The sequence below is a fragment of the Dipteris shenzhenensis genome, chromosome 27 (assembly GCF_047967505.1).
Source record: "Dipteris shenzhenensis isolate YYH24624 ecotype China chromosome 27, Dip_SZ_1.0, whole genome shotgun sequence".
NCBI lineage: Eukaryota > Viridiplantae > Streptophyta > Polypodiopsida > Gleicheniales > Dipteridaceae > Dipteris > Dipteris shenzhenensis.
The window spans coordinates 41,995,247-42,022,273 of NC_141622.1; the positions used below are offsets into that span (position 1 = coordinate 41,995,247).

A 27,027-nucleotide genomic window follows, 5' to 3' on the forward strand; every position below is an offset into this window, starting at 1 on the left:
GGTACTGTAGGGTACACCTGAGACGTCTCCAAGGTACTTTCAGCCATATCTTTGAGGGAGGATTTGTAAAACATTACAAAGATATGGTGTTGTAGGCATAAAGTCAATCCTATGGTTGACCAGTAGTACTTGGGTACTATATATACCAAGTACTTGTATATTGTTTCATTTGAACATTTCTATTGGAGCTTTCTTGTGTGTGCACTGTTGCTCACTTGTGTTCACAACCTGTCTCCACTTTGTTCCTATATTAAGTATATGAATAAAAATGGTATATGTCTGTCTTTCAACGCCCCACCGCCACGCCTCGCCTTGCTCTCTGAAATTGGCCATCCTATCCATCCTATAGTAGATCCCTATAGTTAGATCTCCCAATTGAAGCTGTGACAGGAGGTAAAATTTTCAGATGTCTTGGAGCCTATGGATGATGCCAACACTCTTTTATACGGAAAAGCATCTTGTAACCATCCTATCCATCCTATAGTAGATCCTTATAGTTAGATCTCTCAATTGATGCTTTGACAGGAGGGAAAATTTTCAGATGTCTCTAGGAGCCCATGCATGATGCCAACACTCTTACCACCCTCTTTGACTTAGGTGCTAATAAAAATTGTGACAGTTATGTAGCGATTTCTTTAAGTTGGCCTACGTTGGATTTCTAGCATTGTTGCAGGTAGGTCTGCCCTTCTTCCCTAGATTACTCAATGATAGAAATGCAACACGGTGCGCTCCATATAAATGTTTGAATACTATACTGGGCATATCCTAGACATCTGGAATGTGCTTTTGGGAAATGATTGTACAAGGAGGTATGCGCAGCATTTATCTAACTCAATTCATGGTGTGAAGTTAATAGTTTGAAGCTTGTCAGATTATACTGTTTCAATTTATTTATGTAAGTTCAGATGCAAAGAGATATTTTCAAGGATGCCAGGTTTGCTTTGTGACTATGGCGATGCTCTGCGTTTGGAGTAGCTGACCAGACATAAATTTGATTCTGGTCTTGTAGAGAGTGTCTGGGCAAAGGTATTGCTACTCATCAAAATGATGACTTGGTGGATGTGTCAATCTAGCAACTTGATTTTTATGAGTGCTAAATAATTCTGGGACTAGGACATGCAGATTATATATTGATGGATTTGGTTAAAGGGCTTCAAGATTGTCTGCTTCGTTTTCTTATGCAGGAAAACTTAATCTTCCAAGTTATGGCTTTTTGACAGGAATATCGGAGGATGATCTTCGTGAAACTGCTTATGAAGTTCTGCTTGCTTCTGTTGGTGCTGCTGGGTATCTTCATGTTCATTTTTAGAGGGTTTTTACTCTGCTGGTCATGATTGATTACTGAATTTAATTTGCATAAGCATTTGATCAATCATATGCAGTAGGAACCACTTTTATTTCATGCCCCACATGGAAAGCTGTTGTGTTTTCTATGAACAGTGGTCTTATACTACCAGCAGTGAAAGAAAAGAAGGACGAGAAAAAGTCAAAACTTGTGAGGAAGCTTACTGGTCGTAAAAGTTCGAAGTACAAGCCTCAACCTGGTCGTGAACCAGGCATTGCCGGTCTGCTGGAGAATATTAGGACACAAATGGAGGTGTGTTTTAGATTTTTAGTAGGATGCATTGGAAATTCTGGAATGAAGAAGGTTATGTCTTTAAGGTATATAAATATTTGAAGTGTACTTTTATTTGGGAAAAGGTGGCTATGGACCAACATGTTAAGAAGCGTAGCCAATACTCGAGCGGAAGCTTGTGTATAGAAATAAGCCCAGGAAACACGTAGTGCTTAATTCAGATTTCACTCCTTTCCTTTGTGCACACAGATGTAGATAGAGATAGATACAGACACAGATAATGAAGCATGCACAGTAGAGTAGAAAGAGGAAACATGTATTGCTTCAAAGATGGACAAAAGCTATACAAAAAGTATGCTCAGTGTGGCACCGTCTAACAGATAGAGTACTGCCTAGATGTGGGCCCCTGGCACCTCAGAACAGTCTTCTACTTTCCCTTGGCACCTCCAAAACTCTGTCAGCCTGCGTGCTCTATGGGCCTTCAGTGGGCTTCTCAGATAATGCTTCATCAGAGCTCCTTGCTGCTCTGCAATGCAGCCTGTGGTGAGGTACTGATATTGCACTGTTCCTTGACCTCGTTGCTGCTCCCGTTTGCAACCACTGTGTGAGGCACAAGGCACCCTGATGCTTGTCCTCCCTGCTACTCCTGTGTGGAGCTGACCGAGTCTGGTCCTGCCCTTGTATAGCTGACCTCCTGATGTGCCTATTTAAGGCCCTGGCATAGTCGCATATTGCTGGGTCCTGCCACAGCCAGTCTCTTTACATGCAACTGACCTGACCCACAGACTGGGCCGACCTAGTCTGTGTACTGCCATATGGCAGGGTCTGACTGCTGTCTGCTGTCCGCCGTGTCCTGTCCTTTGCAGACCCTGTTGCAGCAGTTTTATGCACTGCTGTGTTAGCAGGCCTCATGGGTACATAGATTTGCCCATATAGCAGCCTTCCGATTTGCCCTTGTGGCCTCTCTCTGACCCATAACTAGCTGCTGGTACACGTCCACTATGTCTTTCTATTTGGGGGCTGACAGGTGGGGAGGTGACCTCAACACCCCCTGTCACCAACCAGCCACTGATCGATGTAGATGCTTCATGAGATCCCACTGAGAACTCTGAGGAGCAAGGCAGAGACATCATTGATCTTTGGTCTTCGAACCTGCAGCTCCTGTACCTTCAGGTCCAGCTCTACCGAGGTAACCCATCCCAGAACACAAGTACAATCCAGGTGGTATCTATCGTCCATGGTACCACCATCCTTGATCACAAGCATGCCAGTGTACTCCAGCAATCCTGGTACAAACATCAGGCAGATCTAGCTGTCCCCCACATAGTCCAAGGACAGCCTGGTTCTTGCCAATCATCATGCATCTCCCTTGCATGAAGCTTTTCTCTGGCGTCATGATAGTGAATGTCTATGTGCTTGGTATGGGCATGAAAAACGTGAGTCCTTGCCACGTTCATAGCACTTTGACTGTCATTGAGAATGGTAGTGGGTGTTAGGTGACACTCACAAAGAAGTAACCTACTTAACTCTACCATGGCAGTGAAGGCTGCTTTGTTGACTCCATTGGACATGGTGATCAAACCATGGGAAGCATGTAACAACTCACCTAGCAAATCAAACAGCACTGAAAATGGATGGCGTTGAATTATACGACCTATACATGATGATTAGGGCAAGTGCGAGGCCTCGATAAGTAGGAGGGCATGGGGGCCATGGCATAGCTTGGGGCGCGAGCCTAGGTGAAATGTCCCCTACTGTAGATCTTGGTGGTGGTAAGAACTTCGAAGACCGAAGTGGAGAAGGCTTTCATGTGAACAACAATGGGACATCGGTTAGTCGATCCTAAAAGGGGTAGTCTTATGTCAATGGTGCACTGTGTGCTGTGCGGCGAAAGAGAGCCAGGTCAATATTCTTGAACCGAGATGTGGCGGTGGGTGCTAATGTGATCAGCCTCACAGGTAGAGGTGGGAAGAGTGAATTGTCTCTTAACCATGATATGCACTGACTTGCCAGAAAAAAATCATTTCCCAGCGATGGATTGTCAGGTATCATAATCACCGGCCCAGTCTGAATTATGGTAAAGGATATTACTGCAAGTTGTCCCCCCTTGGATAAAACAATCCAAGATTCTTTGTACCTTGTAGACGGAAAATACTCTTACCAATGCTTAGTACTGGGATTGTGCATAAAGTTGCTGGCCTAGGAAACATAAGCATTAACCTGTTGCTCTATACATGACAATGTTGCTGATTTGTTCACAAGAATAGTTTCAAGCTTTCTACTTTAGGCTTATTTCCTTTTTGTGAGTGATCCATTTTTTTGCACGTGCACATTGTTACTACAATGGGAATTTGTTAGATGATGAATAGTATGGTCATTGGTGTGATTTGTGACAGACCCTTGCGGCACTTTTCCTCTAGTTAGGAGGTTTGTCCCCCCCCCCCCTTAGGGTTAGTATTAGGGTTAGCTTCCTTTGTACTGGATATATTCCTCATTTTGGTCATTCTTTGAAACACGACTCTTGTATTCTTAATACTTCTTCACATTTTGGTGTTCTCCTCTCATCTTGATTCCCAACACTTAGCCATTGTGAGCCTGTGGCTCTACCATCACCTCCTTGGTTTTATCCATAGCACGTTGATAGGTTTTTTCTAAGAGAGGAGCATCTCTGACATCTTTATTTTTGGAATGCTGTTGACTGGGCATATGAGGAGTCACAGCTTCTCACAACTTGGACTTTAAGAAGGCCTACAATAGGGTGGTTTGGATGTTCCTGGAGGACACTATGGGCAGATTGGTTTCTCAAATCCGTGGGTATGTGGGATTTATGTCTTGTATGCCATCAGCTCCAGCCAGATTCTCATAGGAACATCTAGGGTAGGCCTTCCCATTCTCCCTTTCCCCTTCTCTTGCTTTTGTGCTCAACGCTCTAGGGTATTTTCACCAATCACAGGCAGCTAGCCATGTTGGGATGTGTCGCATAATCTACTAGGTGTTGTTGGAAATCCCTAACCGTGCACGCATGAACTCACTCAATGGAAGCTATAGCTTTGGGAGGGCTGCCCTTTGAGGGAGGTACAGTGGGATCGCGAAGAGTAGTGTTGGCCATCAAGGGTGTCGTGGATGGACAAGATTTATCAGATTCCATTCTTCTCCTAAGCCACTCGTATTATTGGTAGGTGTCTTCAGTTGGTAGAGACATTGGATTGAGCGGCGGCAGGTGCCTTAGGAGATTATTAGTAGATCCTAGTCATGCCTTTCGACTAGGCTCTAGCTGAGGAAGATCTCCTATTTCTTTTGGTTGGTGGCATATGCAGGTTTGCTCGTGTGGGCTCCTTGGTTAGAGCAAATGTCGATAGATGGCACTACCATTGCTGCATATGGGGATGTCAGGTAGCCCCCAGGGGATTGGGAAGTGCTCCTTTTGGCATGGTTGAAGCGAGTTCAGTGGTTGTTCGCATGGGGAATGGTTGCTTGGTTGACCAGAGGACGGTGCACATTTTCTATCTACATGATCTCTCTCACAAACTTACCAGATGAGGAGAGAGCGGCAAGCTAATAGATTTGGGACTCGCTCTACCATCTAGAGAGTGTTTAGCATTCTCATCAAATGTCACATTCCAGTTAGAGTTCCAGTTAGAGTGTAGCATGACCTTGGAGGAATCCGTGGTCATCGGTCTTTAAAGACACCATGAAATGTTATGTACATAAATATCTATGATGTGTGAACCAAGTTTCATTTGGTGTTTTGTATTTTGGAGTGAGTAAAATGGTCAAAGAATGCCTAGGGGCAATTATGACAACCAAATATGAATGGTGTGGGTCTCATACAGAACCTAGATGGACAAAAGGGCAAGTGCACTTGAGGGAACACTTGGCAAGATGCCCACGGGATCCCTTTGGCGACACTTCGTTAATAGAATGTGAGGACACTCCCTGTTGTGTTGCCTCTGCATCTTCGGAAGAATTATAGGTGTCTAGGTCTTGCGGGCTGTTCTCTAAAGAAGTGGTGCGTGAAGGGAAGGGTGCAGACTAGATTTTGCATGTTGTGTTGTATATGGTTGCTACCTTGCCAAATTCATGTCGTCTTACTCAACACGGTGTCATGTAATTGGACAACAATCATCTATGCATAACTAACGAGCTATCTGTTTGGTGAATCTCTTGAAAGAGGTTACACATCTCAAAAGAGCAGCATATCGTATCTATGCTAGAGTGTGGTGCAAGCTTTTGTATTGGAGCTGGGTCAAACTCTCCCTAGGAGGATGGGCCCTAAGTGGCCAACCAAATCCTCCTCGTCACAACTTGGTATGTAGCCTTGTTGGTGTTTTCACAGAGGATGCATGGTTCAGCTCAGACGCTTGGTATGCAACATTTGGTGGGTAGGATCGGATGGCGCGAGGAATAGTAGAGCCGATGTCACTTGGCAGACGGTGATCTTGCCCTAGGCGGAGGACTTGGCATCATTGACTCGCGGATGCAGAACAAAGTCAAGTGGTAGTGTGGGGTCTCACTCTAGACATGGAGCCTTAGAAGCTCTCACTCTAGAAATGGCTTCTCAGGAACACATCTTGCATAGGAGTTGAGTGGCAGACCCACAGGTGCATCTTTTGAGAACTCCCCTCATAGGGCAAGGCTCACCCTTGATGAGGAGTCTTCATAGAGTTTGGCAACGATTGTGTGGAGGACTTATTCAAGTAAGTCCGTGGTGCCGGTAGTTTTGACTTTTCGGCATCGGAAAGGTTTGTGATTAGGAGGGTTTCATGATTTTGGGGCAGCAGATGCACATTGGTTGGGCAAAATGGGCTAGTGGATTAGCCAGTCATTCGGAGCATGGAGTTCCATCTTACCATTGATATAGAGGTAGGGGTGTGAGCCCTTTGTCATTTGAGGGGGGCAGGTATTTGGATGCTAGAGATTCACTCCGCCATTCGTAGGAGGTTGCACAGAGCCTCCGCCCCCCTCCCCCCGTAGTATGGGTTGTTCTCTAGGACTGGGGTGCCCCTGAGGGTCTAATTTTAACATTGAGCCCTCGGATCCTTCGCTCCAAACTGCACAGAGTGGGACTTGGTGGCCTTCTACAGCCAGAGACAGATGGAGAGCTGAAGATGGACGGGACCTTGGATTTGCTGGAGTGGTAGAGGATCAACGTAGTAGGCCGCCTGGGCAGGAACTAGACAATTGACTTAGTTTCAATCGTGATGGGGCAGGAGGGGTTGCGATGGCATCTTTGGTTATGGGAGGGCCAGCCTCTTCATGAGGTGTAGTGGGATTGAAACCGGCCTCTAATCACTCAGAGGGCAGTGGAACTAAACCTTTCATCACTTCAGCACTTATTTATAGCTCACAAAGCATATATCACAACCATTAACCATTGCATGATCACCATTTGGCACTTACCCCCGCCCCAAACACCGTGGCACCCCTTTCGGTATTTTTTATATTTCACAGTGAAATGATTACAAGTTGCATCTGGGAGACCTTCCCTGCAACTGAGCGCGCAGCCCCAATTCATTGAGCCTTCGCAAGGCTTTCAAGCATAGAACACCATCACATAAGTGCACTTAACCCATAGGGTCAATCCAAAGGCATTCTCTTTTCCGAGTGTAACTCCATTGGCTGTCGAGATGCAATCACACTGCACCCCAGCTGCCACTCTCTTTGAGTGGTTTCCAGATGGCATTCACAAAGCTTTTCAAAGCTCCAAAATAAAATCAGCAAAGTACCCAACCAAAGAATGACTCATGTAGCACTGCCTGGGCACCTGTGAATCAAGAAAGAGGTGGCACACAAGGCCAACCAATAGCTTATGCCAAAAAGAAATTGCAGCAGCAAAATCACAACTCACCAAGCCCTGAAAACTCGAACCAAGTCCTCAATCGCCAAGAGGACATAGTAGCCAATGCCCAATTGCATTCTCAGCCAAAGAGGAGTGCAAAGGCATGAAGAAAAAGCATTTACAAGAGACGACCAGCAAGAATTCCACTGAAAAATGTGAAAAGAAGCACTTCTGTCGCGAAGGAGTGGGAGTTCTTGGGCTCAAAAGAAGCGTGCTTCAGAGAGGAATGCATTGAGAAAGTTTTGGAGAGGTTTCATCACCGGAAAGTCCTCCAAAACTGAGAAAAACCAGTCAACCAGCGTGTGGGACCACTCGGAATTCAAGAGAAAGCTGTAGCTTTGCAAGAGGAGAGGCCCAAGAGGCTGTAGAAGCAAAAAGGTTCAAAAAAAGCCACTTTTGCAAATATGACCAGCAAAAGAAGTGCTCAGCTCTGCCCGTTCTACCAAATGCACGGAGGGGAAAAACATATCACTGTGAAGGGGAGGTAGAGGGAAGCCATCGGGCCAAACAGAAGTCGAGGAATCCAAACGGGTGAGAAGTTATGAAGAAAAATGGAATTTACCTGAAGAAGGCTGAAAAACCAGTCCAAAATCTCAACAAAGGGAGAAGATGAGAGAGAAACCCACACATGTGAAGTTTAGAAGGCCGATGAAGATCCGGGAATGGCAAAGGAGGATGTAGAAGGCACTAGAGCCACCTGGAACTCTAGGGGGGCCACTGAAGGTACATGGCCCTCTAGGGGTCCATTAAAAATGCCATGTCATCATTTTCCAACAACCACTCTTTTAATTCCTTGGAATGCCTTAGGGCCTAGGGATTAATTACGCTTATGTGCTAGGCACCATGCCGTGTTTAATTACACATTATTAAGCCCACGCTTGGACTTTTAAAACCAAAGTTGTCACGGTCTTGTAGTATATTAAAGTACTTAGAATTTCACGGCCCCGTGACATATCCCTCTCTTGAAACAGCAAACCACAGTTTGTTGCCCCAAAACACAGGAGCGAGCATGAAATATACCATGAAAGAGTATACAAGAAAGCCGCAGCTATAGTATACAGAGACAATGAAAATATGGATAGGAGAGGCATGCATCCATTCATATACACTGCTCAAAATCTATGAAATCCTCGGCGATCAATAGTCAAGATGCATCAATATCATGAAGTCTCACAGTAGAAATACTATCAGCTCAGTATCTCGGATGAAACACAGAGTGTCATCAAGCGACCTCATGAAATCACGGTGAGCCCGTCTGTAGTGAGGGAGTGGAGGTGCTACCTCCCTCTTGAACACCAGGTAATGCTCCAGACGCTCGCTCTGTTGAACTACCTGTAGGAGCTTGGACCGCAGTTGGCTCTAACTGGAAAGCATTAAGGTAAAGCTGCAATATCCCAGGTGAATCTGCCAATTCACCTTCCTCCATCCATTTCGCATCGAGTGATGGGTAATTTTGAAAATTTACCAAGTAGTGACGGATAACTTTACCCTTGAGCTTTCTATCTGTGTATGCCAGAATCTGCTCTGGGACCAGAAGTTCATCCTGTTCTTCTACTTCAGGTTGTACATCATTAGGCGAATCCTTGGGAACATCTCCATGATATTGCTTTAACAAGCTCACATGAAAGGCATTATGTATCTTCTAATGTGGAGGCAACTTCAGCCTGTAAGCTACCTCGTTTATCTTTTTAGAAACCTGGAAAGGACCATAGTATTGCATGTTCAGCTTTGTGTACAACCTTTCCTTGCCTTTCTTATTTTTCAGCCTTAACTTCTGAAAACACAGCAAAATCCAATCACCTTCCGTGAATACCAATTCCCTGCGGTGCTTATCTGCTGCTCTTTTCTGCTTGTCTTGACTTCTTTGCAAGGCATATTTGATCTTCTTGTAAGCTGCTTCAAGGCTTTTAACAAAATGATCAGCTTTGAAGATTTTCTCTTTTGTATGCAAAATGGGAGGTATCTTTCTTGGCACCTTCCACTATTTCAAAAGGTGCTTTACCTGTGGATGTGTGCACCGTATTATTGTAAGCATATTCCAGCAAAGGCAAGTAATGCTCCCATTTGCTTTTGTGGTCTGAGACATAGCATTTAAACATATCCAGGATGGTAGAGTTTTCCTGCTCCCATTGTCCATCAGACTAAGGGTGAAAAGATGACGAAAAATTCAGCATAGTGTCCATATTTTCAAATAGCCCTCTCCAAAAGAGGCTGTTCGTCATTGGATCTCTATCAGTGATTATGGATTCAGGCATCCCATGATACTTGAAGACATGCTGCAGAAACAATTTGGCCATTTGATCTGCTATAATTTTCTTTCTTACTGGCACAAAGTGGGCTTGTTTGCTAAACTTGCAAATTATTGTCCACAATCCATCATGTCTAGTAGGAGTACGTGGAAGATTAAACACAAAATCCATAGCTATGCTTTGCCATGGTCTATCCAGAATTGGCAAATTGTGTAACAACCCAGGTGCTTTCTGCCTGTCAAACTTTGCTTTTTGACAAACCATGCATGTTCTCACATATTATTCTACATCTTTCCTCAACATTGGTAAACGTCGCTATATAGCGACGATTAACCGAAGCTTTAAAAAAACATTAGTGGGGCTAAACAGGGCCACAACAAGCCTTGTTTTGCCCCACTAATCTTTTTTTTAAAGTAATTACAAAAGAATGTTGTTTGTTACAAAAAAATATTTGTGAAAAGGGTGATACAAAATCGCTCAAACGAGCTGAGCGACAGAAGCATATACATGTCAAAGATATACAACATTGTTTGTTACAAAATTACCCTTTCGAAAGAGAGGATAAAAGAAGAAAAGAGGGAAAAAAAGAGAAAAAGAGAGAAAGCATATGCTTATGAAAAGAAGAGAAAAGAAAATGAAAGAGACGAAATAAGAGAGGGGAAAAGAAGAGACAGAAGAGAAAGGAAGAGGGGAAAAGCATATTGCTCCACTGCTGTAATTGTTGCTGTAATTCCCCTATGTCCTGCATATGGAGGAGCATGACTTTCCATTATGACTTTCTGTCGCATTTGATCAGTGACACAAAGTTGTCCATGCATCAAAATGAAACCCTCTTTCAACATATAGTGATCATGGCTTTGACCATCAGAAAGCTGATCATAAATAGTTGAAAAATCAGCATCATTAACATATTGATCTTTCATCACATCTAACACATTGTTGTAAGCAATGCTCACTGCTGAAACACTGGGTTTCTTGGAGACCGCTTCAGGCTGTGGTTTCTTGGAAAGTGCATCAGCTACGACATTTTTGTTACCCGGCACATGTACAATTTGAAAATGAAACATTGAGAGGAAGTTAGCCCATCTCATGTGCTTTTCAGATAATTTTCTTTGCGTGAGAAAATATCTAAGTGACTAATGATCTGTGTGCACATAAAAATCAGCTCCAAGAAGGTAATGTGTCCATGTGGTCAAAGCATGTATCAATGCTAACATTTCCTTCTCATATGTCTGCAAGTACAATTCAGCATCTTTGAGAACTCTACTCTCATATGCAACCACTTTGCCATCCTGCATCAAAGTGCCTCCTATGCTGTTGCCACATGCATCACAAGTTATAGCAAAGGGTTTTGCAAGATTTGGCAAGATAATAATGGGTTCAGAACACAACTTTTGCTTCAGCTCTTCAAAAGCTGCATTTTCCTTGGTCCCCACCGAAACGGTACAGCTTTCTTCTGTAAAGCATGTAAGGGAGAAGCAATTTCTGCAAAGTACTTTATAAACCTTCGATAGTATGAACATAACCCAAGGAAGCTTCTAACTTCATGCAGATTTTTCAGAATTGGCCAACTCCTTATGGCCTCAACTTTTGCAGGATCCATCTTGACTCCATCCTTTGACACTATATGACCAAGAAAATGAATTTCATGCATAAAGAACTCACTTTTCTTTGTGTTTATTAACAACTTGTGTCTTTTCAACTCTTGAAACATAATAGTGAGGTGTTTCCTGTGCTCCTGCTCATTTTTAGAGAACACAATGATGTCATCCAAGAAAGTGCCCACAAACTTTCTGTGTGCTCTAAATATTATGTCCATCATTCTATTGAAAGTGGCAGGTGCATTAGGCATCACAAGGAACTTATATAAGCCAAATGAAGTGCGGAAGGCAGTCTTGTAGACATCTTCAGGCCGTATCCTTATTTGATGGTATCCACTTTTAAGGTCAATACGACTGAACATTAAGGAACCTTCCAACCGATTCAATATATCATCAATGCGTGGAATTGGAAAAGGGTTCTTAATTGTGACTTTATTCAAAGCCCTATAATCAATACACATTCTCCAACTGCCATTCTTCTTTTGCACAAGCAACACAAGGGATCAATAAGGAGAATTGCTTGGCTGTATTAATCTCTTTTCCAAGAGTTCCTTCAGTTGTGACATTATCTCTTCCTGTTGTGCCTTAGTGACACGATAGGGAGGTATATTAGGCGGTGAGCTTTTTGGAATTATATCACTTTGATGATCCTCGGGCCTCTTGGGAGGTAATTCTTGAGGAAGTGCATCTGAGAAACAATCTTGAAAATCTGAAATAAAAGCAGTCCTTTCTCTATCTAAAGCAGAAAGAGTAGAGCCTTCCTGAACTGGTTGGCTGTCCTCTTTGACAAAAATCAAGTACGCTGAAATATGACGCTTTATTACATTGGAAATACAAGAAGCTAAAACTACAGGGATGGACTCCTCTTTCAACTTTACATCAAGTACATGATTTTTGCCTCTATGAGTTAAAGAAATCTTCTTGTTTCTCATCTGCACATCAGCCCCCACCCTGTACATCCAAGGCATCCCAAGCAAAGCATTATACTCTGGCAAAGGTATAATGTAGAAGTCCTCTGCATCCTGATATCCCTGGATGCATCCTCAACTTGCTAATGATAGGAGTGACAGGTGTGTTGAATTCAGGGTTGGCCATATCACACATGCCGGATGGCCCCATTTCCTCAAGCTTGATGCCAAGCCTTCTTGCCATATCAAGAGTTATGAAATTTGCCTTTGCTTCAGAATCAAAGAAAAACAAACAATTCTGTTTTGATTTTTTCCCATGCTCTGCACATCTCAGTCTTTTTCGTTTCCTCTTCATCATGTGCATGTGGCAAACTCCCAATCACATCTGGAAGAAGTCCTATGGAAGATTTAGGTCTTTTGCCCTTCCGATCAGCCTACTTATCATCATTCTTATCATCATCTAACCTATCTCTTTTCTTGGATGGGCAATCGTAAGAGCGGTGTCCCTCTCCTTTGCATATAAAACATTTGTTTTGCTCCATGAGTGACTTTTTCTCTTTATCAGATAACTTGGTACGGGGCTGTTTATTAGGCTGTCCACGCCTTTGACCAGCTTTGAATTGAGCTTTTCCTTTCTTTTGAAACGGTCGTTTGCCATAATTTTTATTTTCAGATTTGATGTCCTTCTTATCTTGGTGTTTGGCAGCCCATTTGCTGTCTTCTTTCTTACTGTCCATAAAGCCCAAATTCTTCCCCTGCATCCATGCATATGGTATCCTTGAATTCTCAATTAATTGAGTCATAGAACCCACCTTGGTTTTGATGCAATAGTCACGTAGCTCACTGGGCAATCCACAACAGTACCCCTCTATTTGCTCTTTCAAAGAAACATGCCTGTAAGAGCTCAACGGCAACAAAACATCCCAAAACCTCTTGGTGTAATCATCAAGATTCTTGCAAAGTTTGGATGACAAGTCATGTTAGTGTGAAAGTACTTCGACTTCAAAAGTTGGAGTAAGCCAAGTAGAAGTGAACACTTGCTTAAATTCCAGCCAAATAGCAGGTGCATCTCCATGAAGCATAAGGTTGGTGTACCACTTAAGTGCATTGCCTTTCAAAAATGTGGCAACCTTCCTCATCTTGGATGCTTTTGTAAACAAACCCCCAAGAAATGCAGCATCAAACTGTTGAAGGAATGTGAGGGCTTTGTACCTGTTCTGTACTCCATTATATGTCTCAAACTTGACATGAGAACCACCATCCTTAAATTCTTTATATATATTTGATGTTGGCTGTCCCAAAGATGGCTGTATTTTTGCAGCATTTCCTTCTGTAGGGAGAGCCATGCTTGGCTGAACATAAGGCATGGGAGCATGTGCTGTGGCTTGCATGTCTGGCTGCATTCCCACATTGTCATACATGGCTTGCTTTCTATGCCTAGTTGGCGGTGAAATCAACATAGCATCAAAGATAGAATCTGTACCAAAATATTCAGCTTGCTGCCTCAAATATGGCTGAGGTGGTTGAGCCACATTTATGGACTGCACATTATTATTTTGAGGAGTAGAAGTACCCAAACCAAGGCCTCGTGCTTTTTCTTGTTACACTGGTTGTACTTTTTGTACCTCTTTCTCAAGTGCTCTTTTGGGGGATTCCTCTCTCTTGGAAGTCACTTTTTGAGTCATTTTTCATGGCTGTCCCTCATGGGAAACTGATGCATGAGTGTGCGGTCTGCCATGAGAAGTTGATGCATGTGTGTACTCACTCTTTCCGTGCTTGTGCTTTCTTGATTTCTTCTTCTTCTTGGCATTTGTTTGCACAATTTGAGCCAAGTTTTGAGTCAGCTGAGTCAAAGCAGTCACTACACTTGCAAGCTGTGCATTCAACATAGTGGCATCATCTGACTCACTGCTAGAACTAGTATCACCGTTGAGCTGAGTTGTAGCTTCATGTGTGGCCTGCTCAAAAGGCATTTGTTGTGCTCCTTGCAACTGTACACTAGCTGGATCATTAAGGCTTTCCTGCCTTCTCCTGTGAGGAGTTGTGAGCTCTCTTGCATGGGTACTCACCATGTTTATGGCTGTAATATTCAGCTGTCAAAAAGTGCAGCAAAGATATCCTTCCACCAAACTACCAAGGCCCACCTCTTGAGGAAGAGTGTGTGGTGTCCCGGCAACGGAACCAACGAAACCGGTCTCTAATCACTCATGGGGCAGTGGAACTAAACCTTTAATCACTTCAGCACTTATTTACAGCTCACAAAGCATATATCACAACCATTAACCATTGCATGATCACCCCATCTGTTCACAAACAAAGCCACTAAAAAAGGGATGGAGGCTAGAATGCCCCTGCTCAACAAACATAGACACGTGCACCCGATTGGCCGCAAACACCGTGGCGCTCCTTTCGGTATTTCTTTATATTTCACAATGAAATGATTACAAGTTGCATCTGGGAGACCTTCCTTGCAATTGAGCACGCAGTCCCAATTCACTGAGCCTTCGCAAGGCTTTCAAGCATAGAACACCATCACATAAGTGCACTTAATCCATAGGCTCAATCCAAAGGCATTCTCTTTTCCGAGTGCAATTCCATTGGTTGTCCAGATGCAATCACATTGCACCCCAGCTGCCCTCTCTTTGAGTGGTTTCCAAATGGCATTCACAAAGCTTTTCAAAGCTCCAAAATAAAATCAGTAAAGTACCCAACCAAAGAATGACTCATGTAGCATTGCCTGGGCACCTGTGGACCAAGAAAGAGGTGGCACACAAGGCCAACCAATAGCTTATGGTAAAAATAAATTGCAGCAGAAAAATCACAACTCATCAAGCCCTGAAAACTCGAACCGAGTCCTCAATCGCCAAGAGGACATAGTAGTCAATGCCCAATTGCATTCTCAGCCAAAATGGAGTGAAAAGGCATGAAGAAAAAGCATTTACAAGAGACGACCAGCAAGAATTCCACTTAAAAATCCGAAAAGAAGCACTTCTGTCGCGAAGAAGTGGGAGTTCTTGGACTCAAAAGAAACGTGCTTCAGAGAGGAATGCATTGAGAAGGTTTTGGAGAAGTTTCATAGCCGGAAAGTCCTCCAAAATAGAGAAGAACCAGTCAACTAGCGTGTGGTGTAGGCCATTTCGTGGTGGTTCTAGTGATGCCCTATGGGCCATGGTATGTGCCTTGTAGGCATAAATATAGGCACTTGTAGTGTTAGTGCCTTTTAGGCCACATAGGACACTTAGTCCTATGTGATACCTAGGACACTTAGTCCTAGGTCTAGGTACAAGTACTTTGTAATCTCTATTTTCATTATGCTAGTTGACGTGACGGCTGATTATCATCGACTCTTTGTATTCTCTCTTTTGCCTATCGATCCTATAGTGGTATCAGAGCTTGGATTTGCACCAGTCTCCTTCTCCGTATTGCTCCATACAATTCGTACTGCTCCGCTCCGTACTTCTCCGTACTACGTACCTGCACTGTAGAGCCATCGTACTCACTCGTTGTACTTGCGTCGTCGTACACTGTACTTGTAGAGTACATGTTTTGTACAAGTAAATGCAAAATATCTGTTATGTACGTTGTACTTGTGATGTATCTTGTACTTGATCCGTACTCCGTACTTGCACCGCACTTGTTCCTTACTTCATTCACCGTACAACCGTACTTGCATCGTCGTACATCGTGCATCGGATACCGTAATGTCGTACAGTCGTACACTATACTTTGGATATGTTTCACCCATCCGTACAATGTACTTGCTTCCGTATAGTTGTACTTGTTTCAAGATTTCCCTACAGGTTTGGCACGTGTGAAATTTGCAGGACACTCTCAAAATTTGGGGCTTTTGAGGGCTTTTGCTATCATTATCTCCCTTCTACTGTTTGAAATTTTCTCAAGCCATTTCAACAGTCTGGAAAGTCTACATTTTGAGATCTATACTTTGGGACAGGTGCATTTTTGCAGTCAATTTGTGGACAGCAAGTCCTAATTTTTGGCAGTTGCAAAACTTGAGGCTATTTTTCGGGATTTGGTCTACAATTTCTATTTTGATTGCACTACATTGAGTCACTTTTGTAGGACATTGAGTCCGATCTCAGCAAAATTTGGGGCTTTTCTGTATTTGCCCTCTTTTTGGCCTATTTGCCCTCAATAAATTTGGGGCTTTTGCCAGATTTGCTGTTTTTGCAGTGAACATTGCCTGCCACAGTCACATTTGGGTCAGATCTGCATTTGCCCTCTAATTTGGGTCGGAAATTTGCAGATATTTGCTGTCATTTTTGGACAGCCAGCTTTTTGCACTGATAGCCTTGAGGCTTTTGGGTTTTCAAGTCTCTTTCAGGGTATCACATTTGCTATGGCTGGGAACAATCAGGATCTATTTGGTGTTCTTCGCATCATCTTCTTCGTGAAGATGATAAGTTGGATGGCACCAACTATCCGATGTGGTCTTATCTCATGAAACATATTCTTGTTGCAAAGCATTTGTGGAATATTGTTTCTGGGGTTGATTTGAGGCCAGCCAATGCTACAGTGGTTGCCTCTACTGCTGGTCCCTCTGCAGGGGTTACTCCTCTTGATGCCTCATCTTCTAGCACTCCTGCTACTACTCTTCCAACTCAGGAACATGCAAGATGGGATGCAAGAGATGCAAATGCACACTCATGCATTGATTTATCATGCAAGAGAATCATTATTCCACACATCCGGTCTTGCAGGACAGCAAAGGATGATTCGGATAAATTGGCTTCTCTCTATCAAATTTGCAATGAGGCTCGTGTTGCATATTTGAGAAGGCAATTACAAGAAGTCAGCATGAATGAAGGTGACTCTATGGATGCATACCTGACAAAGGTCAAGGACCTCATTGAACAACTTGCCAACATTGATGAGGTGGTGCCAAATTCACAGCTTGTCAGTACCACATTGAATGGACTGCCAGATACATATCAAGGGTTTGCTACAACCCTTCGATTAGTGGCCATGCGTAATCTAGACCACTATTGTTTTGATCAGCTAGTGACTTTGCTTTTGCAGGAAGAGCAAAGTTGAGCTAATAGACAAGCCATTATTCCTGATCATGCATTTGCTTCACAGCAGACAGGAAGAGGCAAGGCTTCCAAGCCTATGGGCAAGCCAAAATCTGTGCATAGCAGCTGCAATTCCTCCCATGCATCTAAAAATACAGCAGATAAGTGAAAGAAGAAAAGATGCAACTATTGTCGCAAGGCTGGACATGACATTTCAGAATGCAGGAAGTGCAGTGCTTCGGAGACAAAGAAAGCAAGATTGAGAGTTAATGCCTCACATGCTATTGAATCCCATGAGCCAGCAGAGGCTACACATGCACATGCTCTTCAGGAGGATGGGGCATGGACTGTCCATTGCTCATTTGATCCCTCCAAAGCTGATGCACTCTTTACTGCTAATGATGCTCAGTCCTAGTACTTTGAAAGTGTTGGTTCCAAGCATGTCACATCTTGCAGACAGTTGTTTCACTCTTTAGCTGATGCACCTCGAGGGGTGACTCTCACATGTGCTAATAATGCTTCATATGCTGTAAAAGGAATTGGAGATGTGCAGCTCACATCTATTTCAAGTCATCGTGTCACGTTGACAAATGTTCTCTTTGTGCCTGGAATTGAAGTCAACTTGATCTGGATTTCAGCAATCGCTACTTCAGGTTTCAGAGTGATTTTAGATGGCTACAGATGCTTAGTTTATGATCTTCGTGATGACAATGCCATAGTTCTCACTGGCACTTTGCAAAAGGGGCTTTATTAGCTTGATCATCACTCAGCTGCACTTTCTATTGAAGCATTTGCTATTTCAGATTCACAGCTTGTTGAAACTCATCTTTGGCATGAGAGAATGGGTCATCTCAATTATAGAGCTTTTGCAAAGCTACATTCACAGCAGATGGCAAATGATGTACCTCAAACTCACACAGTTTCCAAATATGTGTGTGAGGGTTGTCTTTTGTTAAGATGCATTGGTTTCCTTTTCAAAAGAATTGTCCAAAACTCTCACAAAGGAAATTGCAGCTAGTGCACAGTGATGTCTGTGGCCCAATGAGGACAAATGCCATTGGAGGGTACAAATATTTCATGACCCAAATTTATGATTTCACAAGATATTGCTGGGTATATCCTTTAAAAGGCAAATTTGAAGTTTTCTCATGCTTTCAGAGGTGGTTGAATATGGTTGAGAATGAATCAGGATGCAAGCTTGTCACCCTGAACACAGACAGGGGGGGAGAGTATATGTGAAAGGAGTTTGATGCATTTTTTTCTTCACGGGGCAATTTTCACTCATGCACTACTCCTTACACTCCTCAGCAGACTCCTGTTTCTGAGAGGAGAGCCTTTTGCTGCTCGGACAAGATCAGGGAATAGACAGATGCATGGTCACTTTCTTGAGTTTGCACTCCTTGCTATAGCATGCAATGAAGAGCCCTTGTGCCATAAAGATGCTTTTGACAGCAAAGAGTGGATGCATGCAATGAGAGCTGAGTTACAATCCATTGCCAAAAATGACACATGGGAATTGGTAGATGTCCCTCCCGACAAGCATGCCATTGGTACCCGGTGGGTCTAGAAATTAGAAAGGAAATCTAATGGCAGTATAGATCGACACAAAGCCCATCTTGTTGCAAAAGGGTATGCCCAACAACAAGGCATTGACTTTGAAGAGAGTTGCTCCCACATCCAGGATTACTACCATTAGATGTGTCATTGCCATTGCAGCTCATCATCATTGGCAAGTGCACCAACTTGACATCAAGACTGCTTTCCTTCATGGGGATCTGTAGGAAGAAGTATATGTCACACAACCTCCTAGCTTTGAGGTTGTTAATTCTGAAAATAAGTTATGCCGGTTTAGAAAACCCCTTCATGGTTTGAAGCAGGCCCCCAGGGCATGGTATGCCAAAATTCATGCACAGTTACTATCCCTTGGGTTTTAGAATAGTCCCACAGAACCCACTCTTTATGTCCGTGGGAGTGGATCTGATTGTTTAGTGCTGATTTTATATGTGGATGATATGCTCATCACGGGCCCAGATAGTCAGCAAATTGCAGCTTTCAAGGCTGATTTGCAGCAGATTTTTGACATGTCAGACATGCGACAGCTCCATTATTATTTGGGCATTCAGTTTGCTCATGTTGAGGGGGGTATCATAATGTCTCAGTCCAAGTATATTGGACAGCTCCTTGATCATTTTTAGTTTGAGGATTGCAAGCCAATCTCTACTCCAGTGGACCCTGGCTTCAAATTTTCAGCTCATGATGGGAGCCCACCATGTGATCTCACTCTTTATTAGCAAGCTGTTGGATGCCTTGTTTATCTATAGACTATGTCACACTAGACCTGACTTACAGTATGCAGTATCTTAGCTCAGCAGATTCATGCACATGCCCAGTTTACAGCATTGGCAGGCAGTGAAGAGAGTCTTCAAATATCTCAGAGGCACTCAGGATTTTGCCCTCTTCTATGGTGATCAGGGTTCACTTACCATGCATGCTTACACGGATAGTGACTGGGCAGGATGTTTCGACACCAAAGTGTCACATACTCGCAATTGTTTTTTGCTTGGCAATTCATGTATCTCTTGAAGCAACCAACAGTTGCAACATCCAGTTGTGAGGCTGAGTACAGGGCAGCTTTCACCACTATAGTAGAGTGTGTTTGGCTTTGACAGTTACTTACAGATCTTGGTATTCGGCAGACATCCTCCACTATTGTCTACACTGACAGCCAGAGTGCTTTGGCCATTGCATGTAACCCAGTGTTTCATGCGCGTACCAAGCATATTGAAGTTCACTATCATTATGTTCGGGAGCGGTTGTCAGCAGGAGACATAGAGTTCTCCTAACTTTCCACAGAGGACAACATAGCAGATATGTTTACAAAGGCACTTCCTTGTCCCAAGTTCGAAGTGTTTCGATAGGCTTTACACTTGGTTCCCTTTGTTACATGATCTGACGTCCCTTGTACATTCATAGGTGGCTATATCCTTTTGGATGAACATGGGCCACCATGACCAGAAAATACCAGGTATTCTGAGACGTTTCCAGAGTACTTCAGCCCATCCCATGGAGTGGGGTTTGTAGGCCATCTTCTGGTTGTTCTAGTGATTCCCTATAGGCCATGGTATGTGCCTTGTCGGCATAAATATAGGCACTTGTAGTGTTGGTGCCTTTTAGGCCACATAGGACACTTAGTCCTATGTGATACCTAGGACACTTAGTCCTAGGTCTAGGTACAAGTACTTTGTACTCTGTATTCTCATTATCCTAGTTGACGTGACGGCTGATTATCATCGACTCTTTGTATATTCTCTTTTGCCTATCGATCCTACATGTGGGACCAGTCGAAATTCAACAGAAAGCTGTAGCTTTGCAAGAGGAGAGGCCCAGGAGGCTGTAGAAGCAAAAAGGTCCAGAAAAGCCACTTTTGCAAATTCGACCGGCAAAAGAAGTGCTCAGCTCTGCCCATTGTGCCAAATGCATGGAGGGAAAAGCATATCACTGCGAAGGGGAGGTAGAAGGCATGCCATCAGGCCAAACAGAAGTCGAGGTATCCAAATGGTTGAGGAGTTATGAAGAAATATGGAATTCAGCTGAGAGAGGCTGAAAAACCAGTCCAAAATCCCAACAAAGGGAGAAGATGAGAGAGAAAACCACACATGTGAAGTAGAGCCACCTGCAACTCTAGGGGGCCACTGAAGGTACATGGCCCTCTAGGGGGTTTATTAAAAATGCCACGTCATCATTTTCCAACAACCACTCTTTTAATTCCATGGAATGCCTTTTGGCCTAGGGATTAATTACACTTATGTGCTAGGCACCATGCCACGTTTAATTACACATTATTAAGCCCACGCTTGGACTTTTAAAACCAAAGTTGTCACGGTCTTGTAGTACATTAAAGTACTTAGAATTTCACAGCCCCGTGACAGGGATGCAAGAGAGTGGTTTTGGTCTTCATCAGTAGGGTACTCGGAGAGAGTTGTGGGCCCTTCTTCTGGTCTACGACACGCATTGGTTGTCACGTTCACTTGGAGCAACAGCTCGGACTTCTAGAGAGAGCGGCATTTCTTCTGGAGGGTTGCCCATGGAGGTCCTTAGAGGAGCAGATGCACATTAATGAGAGGTGCCATCTCTGCGTGGTTATGGAATTTGAGACAATACCTTATTGTCTTTGGAGCTGCTCTGCAGCTGGAGCACAGAAGATTGGGCAGGGTCTTTCTAGATTGTATCCAGTATGCAGAGGATGCAGTGGGACTTCATTTTCTACGTGGCTGATAGAGGGGGGTCATGCCTTCTCCATCCACCCAGCCTCACCAGATATGGATCTACTGTTCAAGTGAATATCCCACCACACAAATCGCCTGTTGAGGTTTGAACCAAACAATTGCAAACTTGATTAATTCTCAATTGTTCACACACTACGCTAGCCTTGAGGTATAGTTGTAAAGGGTGCTCAGAACGAGTGCGAATCTTCTTTTTTGTTCAAAATTATTGTATTCTATGTGTTCACTGGTGCTGGTTTTTAAAAGAACTGATGACATGGCTTTTGCCAATTATCTTGACAGATTTCTGAAGGGATGGATCGACTGACCAGAGAAGGTCTGCTACATGCTTCTGCTAGCAGAGTTGGAAAGAAAATGGATACATTGCTAGTACCTTTAGAGCTACTCTGCACTGTTTCTCGTTCAGATTTCCCAGACCGAAAAGCTTACCTGAGATGGGAGAAGAGACAGGTGTATTTGACATCTTATTTGCAGTTCTTGCTTCCATATTATTACAGTCCAACCATGTTGACTGTAAAATTTGATTTTTAAATCTGGATTTTGCCTTGTAAAATTTTTAATCTATATAGATGTGGTTGTCAGGTGTGAGTAATACGATTTAGTGTCTTGATTTGAATTCAGTCTTACAGAGGTTTTGACTCTAGATCAATATGCTGGAGGAAGGTCTTCTGAATCATCCATCCGTACACCTCGAACCAAGTGATCGTACTGCAGCTGAATTTAGGACACTAATTGCAAAGATTGAGGAAGCCGAGGTAAGATTATTGCTGTATGCGGATATCAGGGTGGCATTTAGTTGTGCTTCTTTTGGTTTGATTTGTATTTTAAAGTATTGGGCATCCGTGATGAAGGGTGTATTTGTTTCAGGCCATATTAGTGCCATTTGCTTTACCTAATTGGAACTTTTCAGGATAACAAAATTTCATTTTTGGGGCTGAAAAAGTTATTAATATATCTGTGGCACAAAAGAGCAGGATCATCAGAATGGAAGCTGAGATTTCTTGATGAGGATTCTAGAAATATGTAGAGCATATATGCTGTTTGACAGATCATTGCAACTGCTATAGAGCAAGGAAGAATGTACTACAGGAACTGCATGTGAGATCATGGTCTTGTACTTGTCCTGCTCATAGTTATAACGTCTGCATATGGTCCTGCACATATTCCTGCACATCTTTCAGAGATTTAGCATAATGTTCATTAAACTTTAGCTCCAATATTCCTGTTTGAGTTTGAAGGCATCCTCCAAATAATATAGGTTTGGGCTCTCCCAATTGAATCTATAATATTTTCTATATTCTTTTAGCATGTGGGCAAGCAATAAACAGATGGAAAGCATCCTCCTTGTGACCCTGACATCTCTTGCATTTGCCATCACTCCTACCAAAATTTTCCCCTCTATAGTATAACGTTTCAATTTTAATTGGATACTTAAGATAAGGGTCGGTGAGTTTTACACTTGAAATGAGTTAGAGCTCAAGTGAATGCCTTGGTTAGGGACCTCACCTCTTGGCTTGTTGCCACTCTCCACTTATCTTATGACCACCAACTCCTCTTGCTTGTAGCCTCTTCTAGGCTGCTCATGACTTTCTTGATGGCGTCTGAACCCTTGCCAGGGGTCTCACTTTATGCCACCTTCCAACCTGGCCACAATCATGCAGGCCCCTTTGCCACCTTCCAACCTAGTTTCCGCCCTCTCACATGGCCAAGCAACTTAGATTGTCTCTATGTTGGAGATTTGGATAGGACTGGGAGCTACTTGCATGTAATATGAATGCTCATTACGTAGTCAGTAGACAAGGGTACAGAATAGTCAGTAGACAAGGGTGGACAGCGTAATATCCATAACTGAAATCACTGCATGAAGACCTGATGATCTTGTGTGGGTGAGTGCAGGTATAGTCACGTACTTTTTAGTGAGTATTAGTGGAGCAAAGGGTTTGGTCTCAATGTTTATTAGGATCAAGTCATCTTGTTAAAGAGGTCTAAAGGTGGCAAATCTTCTAGTAGGAGAGAGCTCTTAGGCAATGTTTAAAGCTTAAAGGAGACATCCCCTCACAGATGTCCTACTAAAACAGGAGAACATGAGACCCCATGAAGCTTGGGCAAGTAATTTGCCATTGAGAATCTTTGGCCATATCTATTATGCTAGTGTGCCAAAACAACACATACAAAAGCTTGACAGCAAGCCAGAGCAGGTGCATCTTGATTGGGTGTAGCGAGCACAGCAAAGGGTATAGGTATAAAGTCCTGCAAGATAACGATGAGATGGCATTATATGACAAATATGCTGGATAATCCAGATCATGGGCACGGAGGCAGTCAAAGAAAGATTGCCATAGAGATGCCCGGAAGAAGTGAAACTTGGCAAGAGACGGATCAGCAAAGACACTATGATTTTTGTCTTCCCATAGAGCCCAAAGTGCCCAATAGCGCACCCAAGAGAAGAAAAGGTCATATCCTTGCTTAATAGGGTGAACCCCAACAAAGCAGAGGAGCTTGCCCAAGTGAGCACCAGGAAAGGAAAACGTGTCTGCAGGAGCTGTTGCAATAAAGTAGTCACGAAAGAAAGAAAGAAAGTCTATTAACATCCACGGGAGACCAAGAGGTCTATGGGAGAACATGAAAACCATCTAGTACATCAGATTAAGGAGGGCGCAGGGCAGCTCCATTCTATTTAATTTAAAGTACGTATTATCAAGATAAAACATGCACATATATAGCTGGCCCATATACCAGTGCCCAATAGCGCACCCAAGAGAAGAAAATGTCATATCCTTGCTTAATAGGGTGAACCCCAACAAAGCAGAGGAGCTTGCCCAAGTGAGCACCAGGAAAGGAAAACGTGTCTGCAGGAGCTGTTGCAATAAAGTAGTCACGAAAGAAAGAAAGAAAGTCTATTAACATCCACGGGAGACCAAGAGGTCTATGGGAGAACATGAAAACCATCTAGTACATCAGATTAAGGAGGGCGCAGGGCAGCTCCCACGGAGTGCAGAGGCAGCTCCATTCTATTTAATTTAAAGTACGTATTATCAAGATAAAACATGCACATATATAGCTGGCCCATATACCAGTTTAAGACTGAGAGTCTTTTGGTTTTGATTTGAACTCTTTAATAAGTGCTACTCCTTCATGGAATCCTGGCCATTTCCCATCTTTTCTGGCAGCCTTGACCTTTGCTAATTCCATTGCCTTGTTCTTCAGTTGAGCTTGTGTAAGCTCCTCAGCTATCCATACTTTGGTACCCTTCAGCTTATAAGATTGTCAAAGGAGCTTGATCCACAAATCTTTTGACTTCAGAGTAAGGATGGCATGACCTTTAGATTGGTCCAATAGAAGCTGGTCTGGAGTCGTCATCTTCCTTCTCATCACCATCCATCCATTCAATGTTGGGCAAGGCTGCTTTGACCTTTGTCAATGTTTCATTAAATGTGTCCACCTCTTTGATCCCCTGTCTTCACATCTCGCATTACTGACTTCATTGTAGCACCTCTTCCCTAAGGGGCTGATCATACATACCTTTTCTTTCGCATCTCCACCTCCCTTCGCACAGCTCCTTCCACCCCACTAAGTGCTTACTCCACCTACCACAATATACGCTTTGATCGGGATTACTCATCTTCTTACTCTGGCCGTATGTACATACTTCTCGCTTATATTGACTTCATACCCCTTTTAGAGGATCGTGCTGCCCTTGTGACCCGCTCACTACACGAGGCTGCCATTCACACTTTTTTCCACACCATCCACTCCACCCGTCCACCACCCCCTAGAACCGTACCCTGTATTACTTGGTACGATGATCTGGTTTGATTATGCTACTCACTAACACCCAGATCTGGTTTGATTATGCACACATACTTTATGACATCCCAAATCAGCCAGTCCCTAGCCTCTCATACATGCCTCGTCCCACATCGTGTACCCTCTTCACTAGAGGAGGGGTATGGGATTTCCAGACACTTGGACCATTAAGACTATCTCACCCATCCACAAGGCAGGGGATGCCATGAGCTTGGAGAACTACAGGGCCATTATGATTGGACATGTCATGTCGAAGATTTATGCATCAGTACTTGACTCCGAGATTAGCAGACTTGCAGAGTGTCGAGGACTCAGAGCAGCAGGACAGGCCGGATTCTGGCGTGATCATGGAACCATGGACCACATTCTGACGCTCAGATGTATCATCGAGGAGGTGAGGTCACGGAAGTAGAAAGTTTATTGTTGCTTTGTGGATTTTCACAAGGCATTTGACACAGTCTCGAGAGCTCGCCTCATACGGCGCCTACAAGACTTGGATTATGACCAAGAGATCATTTGGGTTGTCATGGCACTTTACGAGAGAGTTTCTGGCAGAGTTTGGGCAGGATCCGCGTGGACAGACGAGATCATGAGTACCATCGGGGTCAAACAAGGGTGTCCTTTGTCGCCTACCTTGTTTGGCCTCTACATTGACAAGCTTGAGACACTGATGAAGACACAGGGGGGTCTAGGTTGCTCTCTTGCGGGCACCCTGATCTAGATTTTGCTCTATGCAGATGACGTGGCTCTCTTGTCTTCCTCAGCAGAGGGGCTTCAGAGACACCTAGACGCACTACAGTCCTTTTATGAGTCTCATGATTTGAAGGTCATGATCTTCAATACATCTCGAGCCATCATGCATCAGGAGCAGTTCATATTTGCGGGGTCATCTGTTGAGATAGTTTCATCATACACTTATCTTGGGGTTATCTTCTCCGGACCGAGCTTCACTATGAGACCCGCGATGCAGGCACGCTTAAGTAGAGGGTATGTCTCATTGGCCAGGCTAGAGAGGTAGTGCTTCTGCTCACCCTTTCAGGATCCACGCACCAAGGGATTGCTTTTTGACTCCTTGGCTCGCCCAGTGGGGATGTACTGCAGCCCTTGTTGGGGGCCAGACTTATCGGATACAGAGTGGGCCCGTGTAGAGCGGCTACAGGTTCTCATGCTATCACAGATGATTTGTGGTAAGTCATCCGTTCCTCACTAGATCATTCAGGCTGAGTTTGGGTCACCCCCTTTACAGCTAGATGCTGCATTTCAGGTCATCACATATCTATACCGAGTTAGGGAATATGGGGATTATACCTCGGGGCGTAGCAGGCTACCATGGATAGCTCTATCCTCTTCTATGTGGCACTTGCAGCAAGAGGAGATCAGAGGTGCTAGTATGCATGTACAAAGAGATGGTTTGAGCGACTGGGGCTCCACAAGGATAGACTATGTCCCTTCTAGTATAGCATGGATGCTCCGTTCTCTCTCCTCTTATCACACGAGGTCAACCAGGTTATCCGCGAGGATCTACTACAGCTACACAGTTTGCGGACCTGGTTGGAACTGAGTGAACTCCCAGTGAAGCTTAGCTTCTACAGAGATTACTTCTTACATATCACAGTGGAGGGTTTCATTGACCCACCAGGATACACACAGATTCACCTACCCCACTCGATGAGGATCTCTCTTGGGCACTTTCGGGTCTCTTCACACAAACTTCGCATCAAGAGCGGTAGAACA

At 43.7% G+C, this 27,027-nt stretch overlaps 1 protein-coding gene across 4 annotated transcripts in view; it reads left to right on the top strand.

Moving 5' to 3' along the window:
* The window catches only part of LOC147884317 (plant/protein (DUF810)), a 219,391-nt gene that overhangs the window by 96,885 nt on the left and 95,479 nt on the right, over positions 1–27,027 (top strand). For all 4 annotated transcript variants that reach the window (XR_015543641.1, XM_087398323.1, XM_087398321.1 and 1 more), the window contains exons 5-8: positions 1,221–1,287; positions 1,441–1,597; positions 21,769–21,936; positions 22,131–22,241. Coding sequence is in view for 3 of the 4 variants with exons in the window: in XM_087398323.1 (XP_087254449.1) it covers positions 1,221–1,287; positions 1,441–1,597; positions 21,769–21,936; positions 22,131–22,241 (503 nt within the window). In the remaining variant the exon portion in view is untranslated. The remainder of the gene's footprint in view (positions 1–1,220; positions 1,288–1,440; positions 1,598–21,768; positions 21,937–22,130; positions 22,242–27,027) is intronic.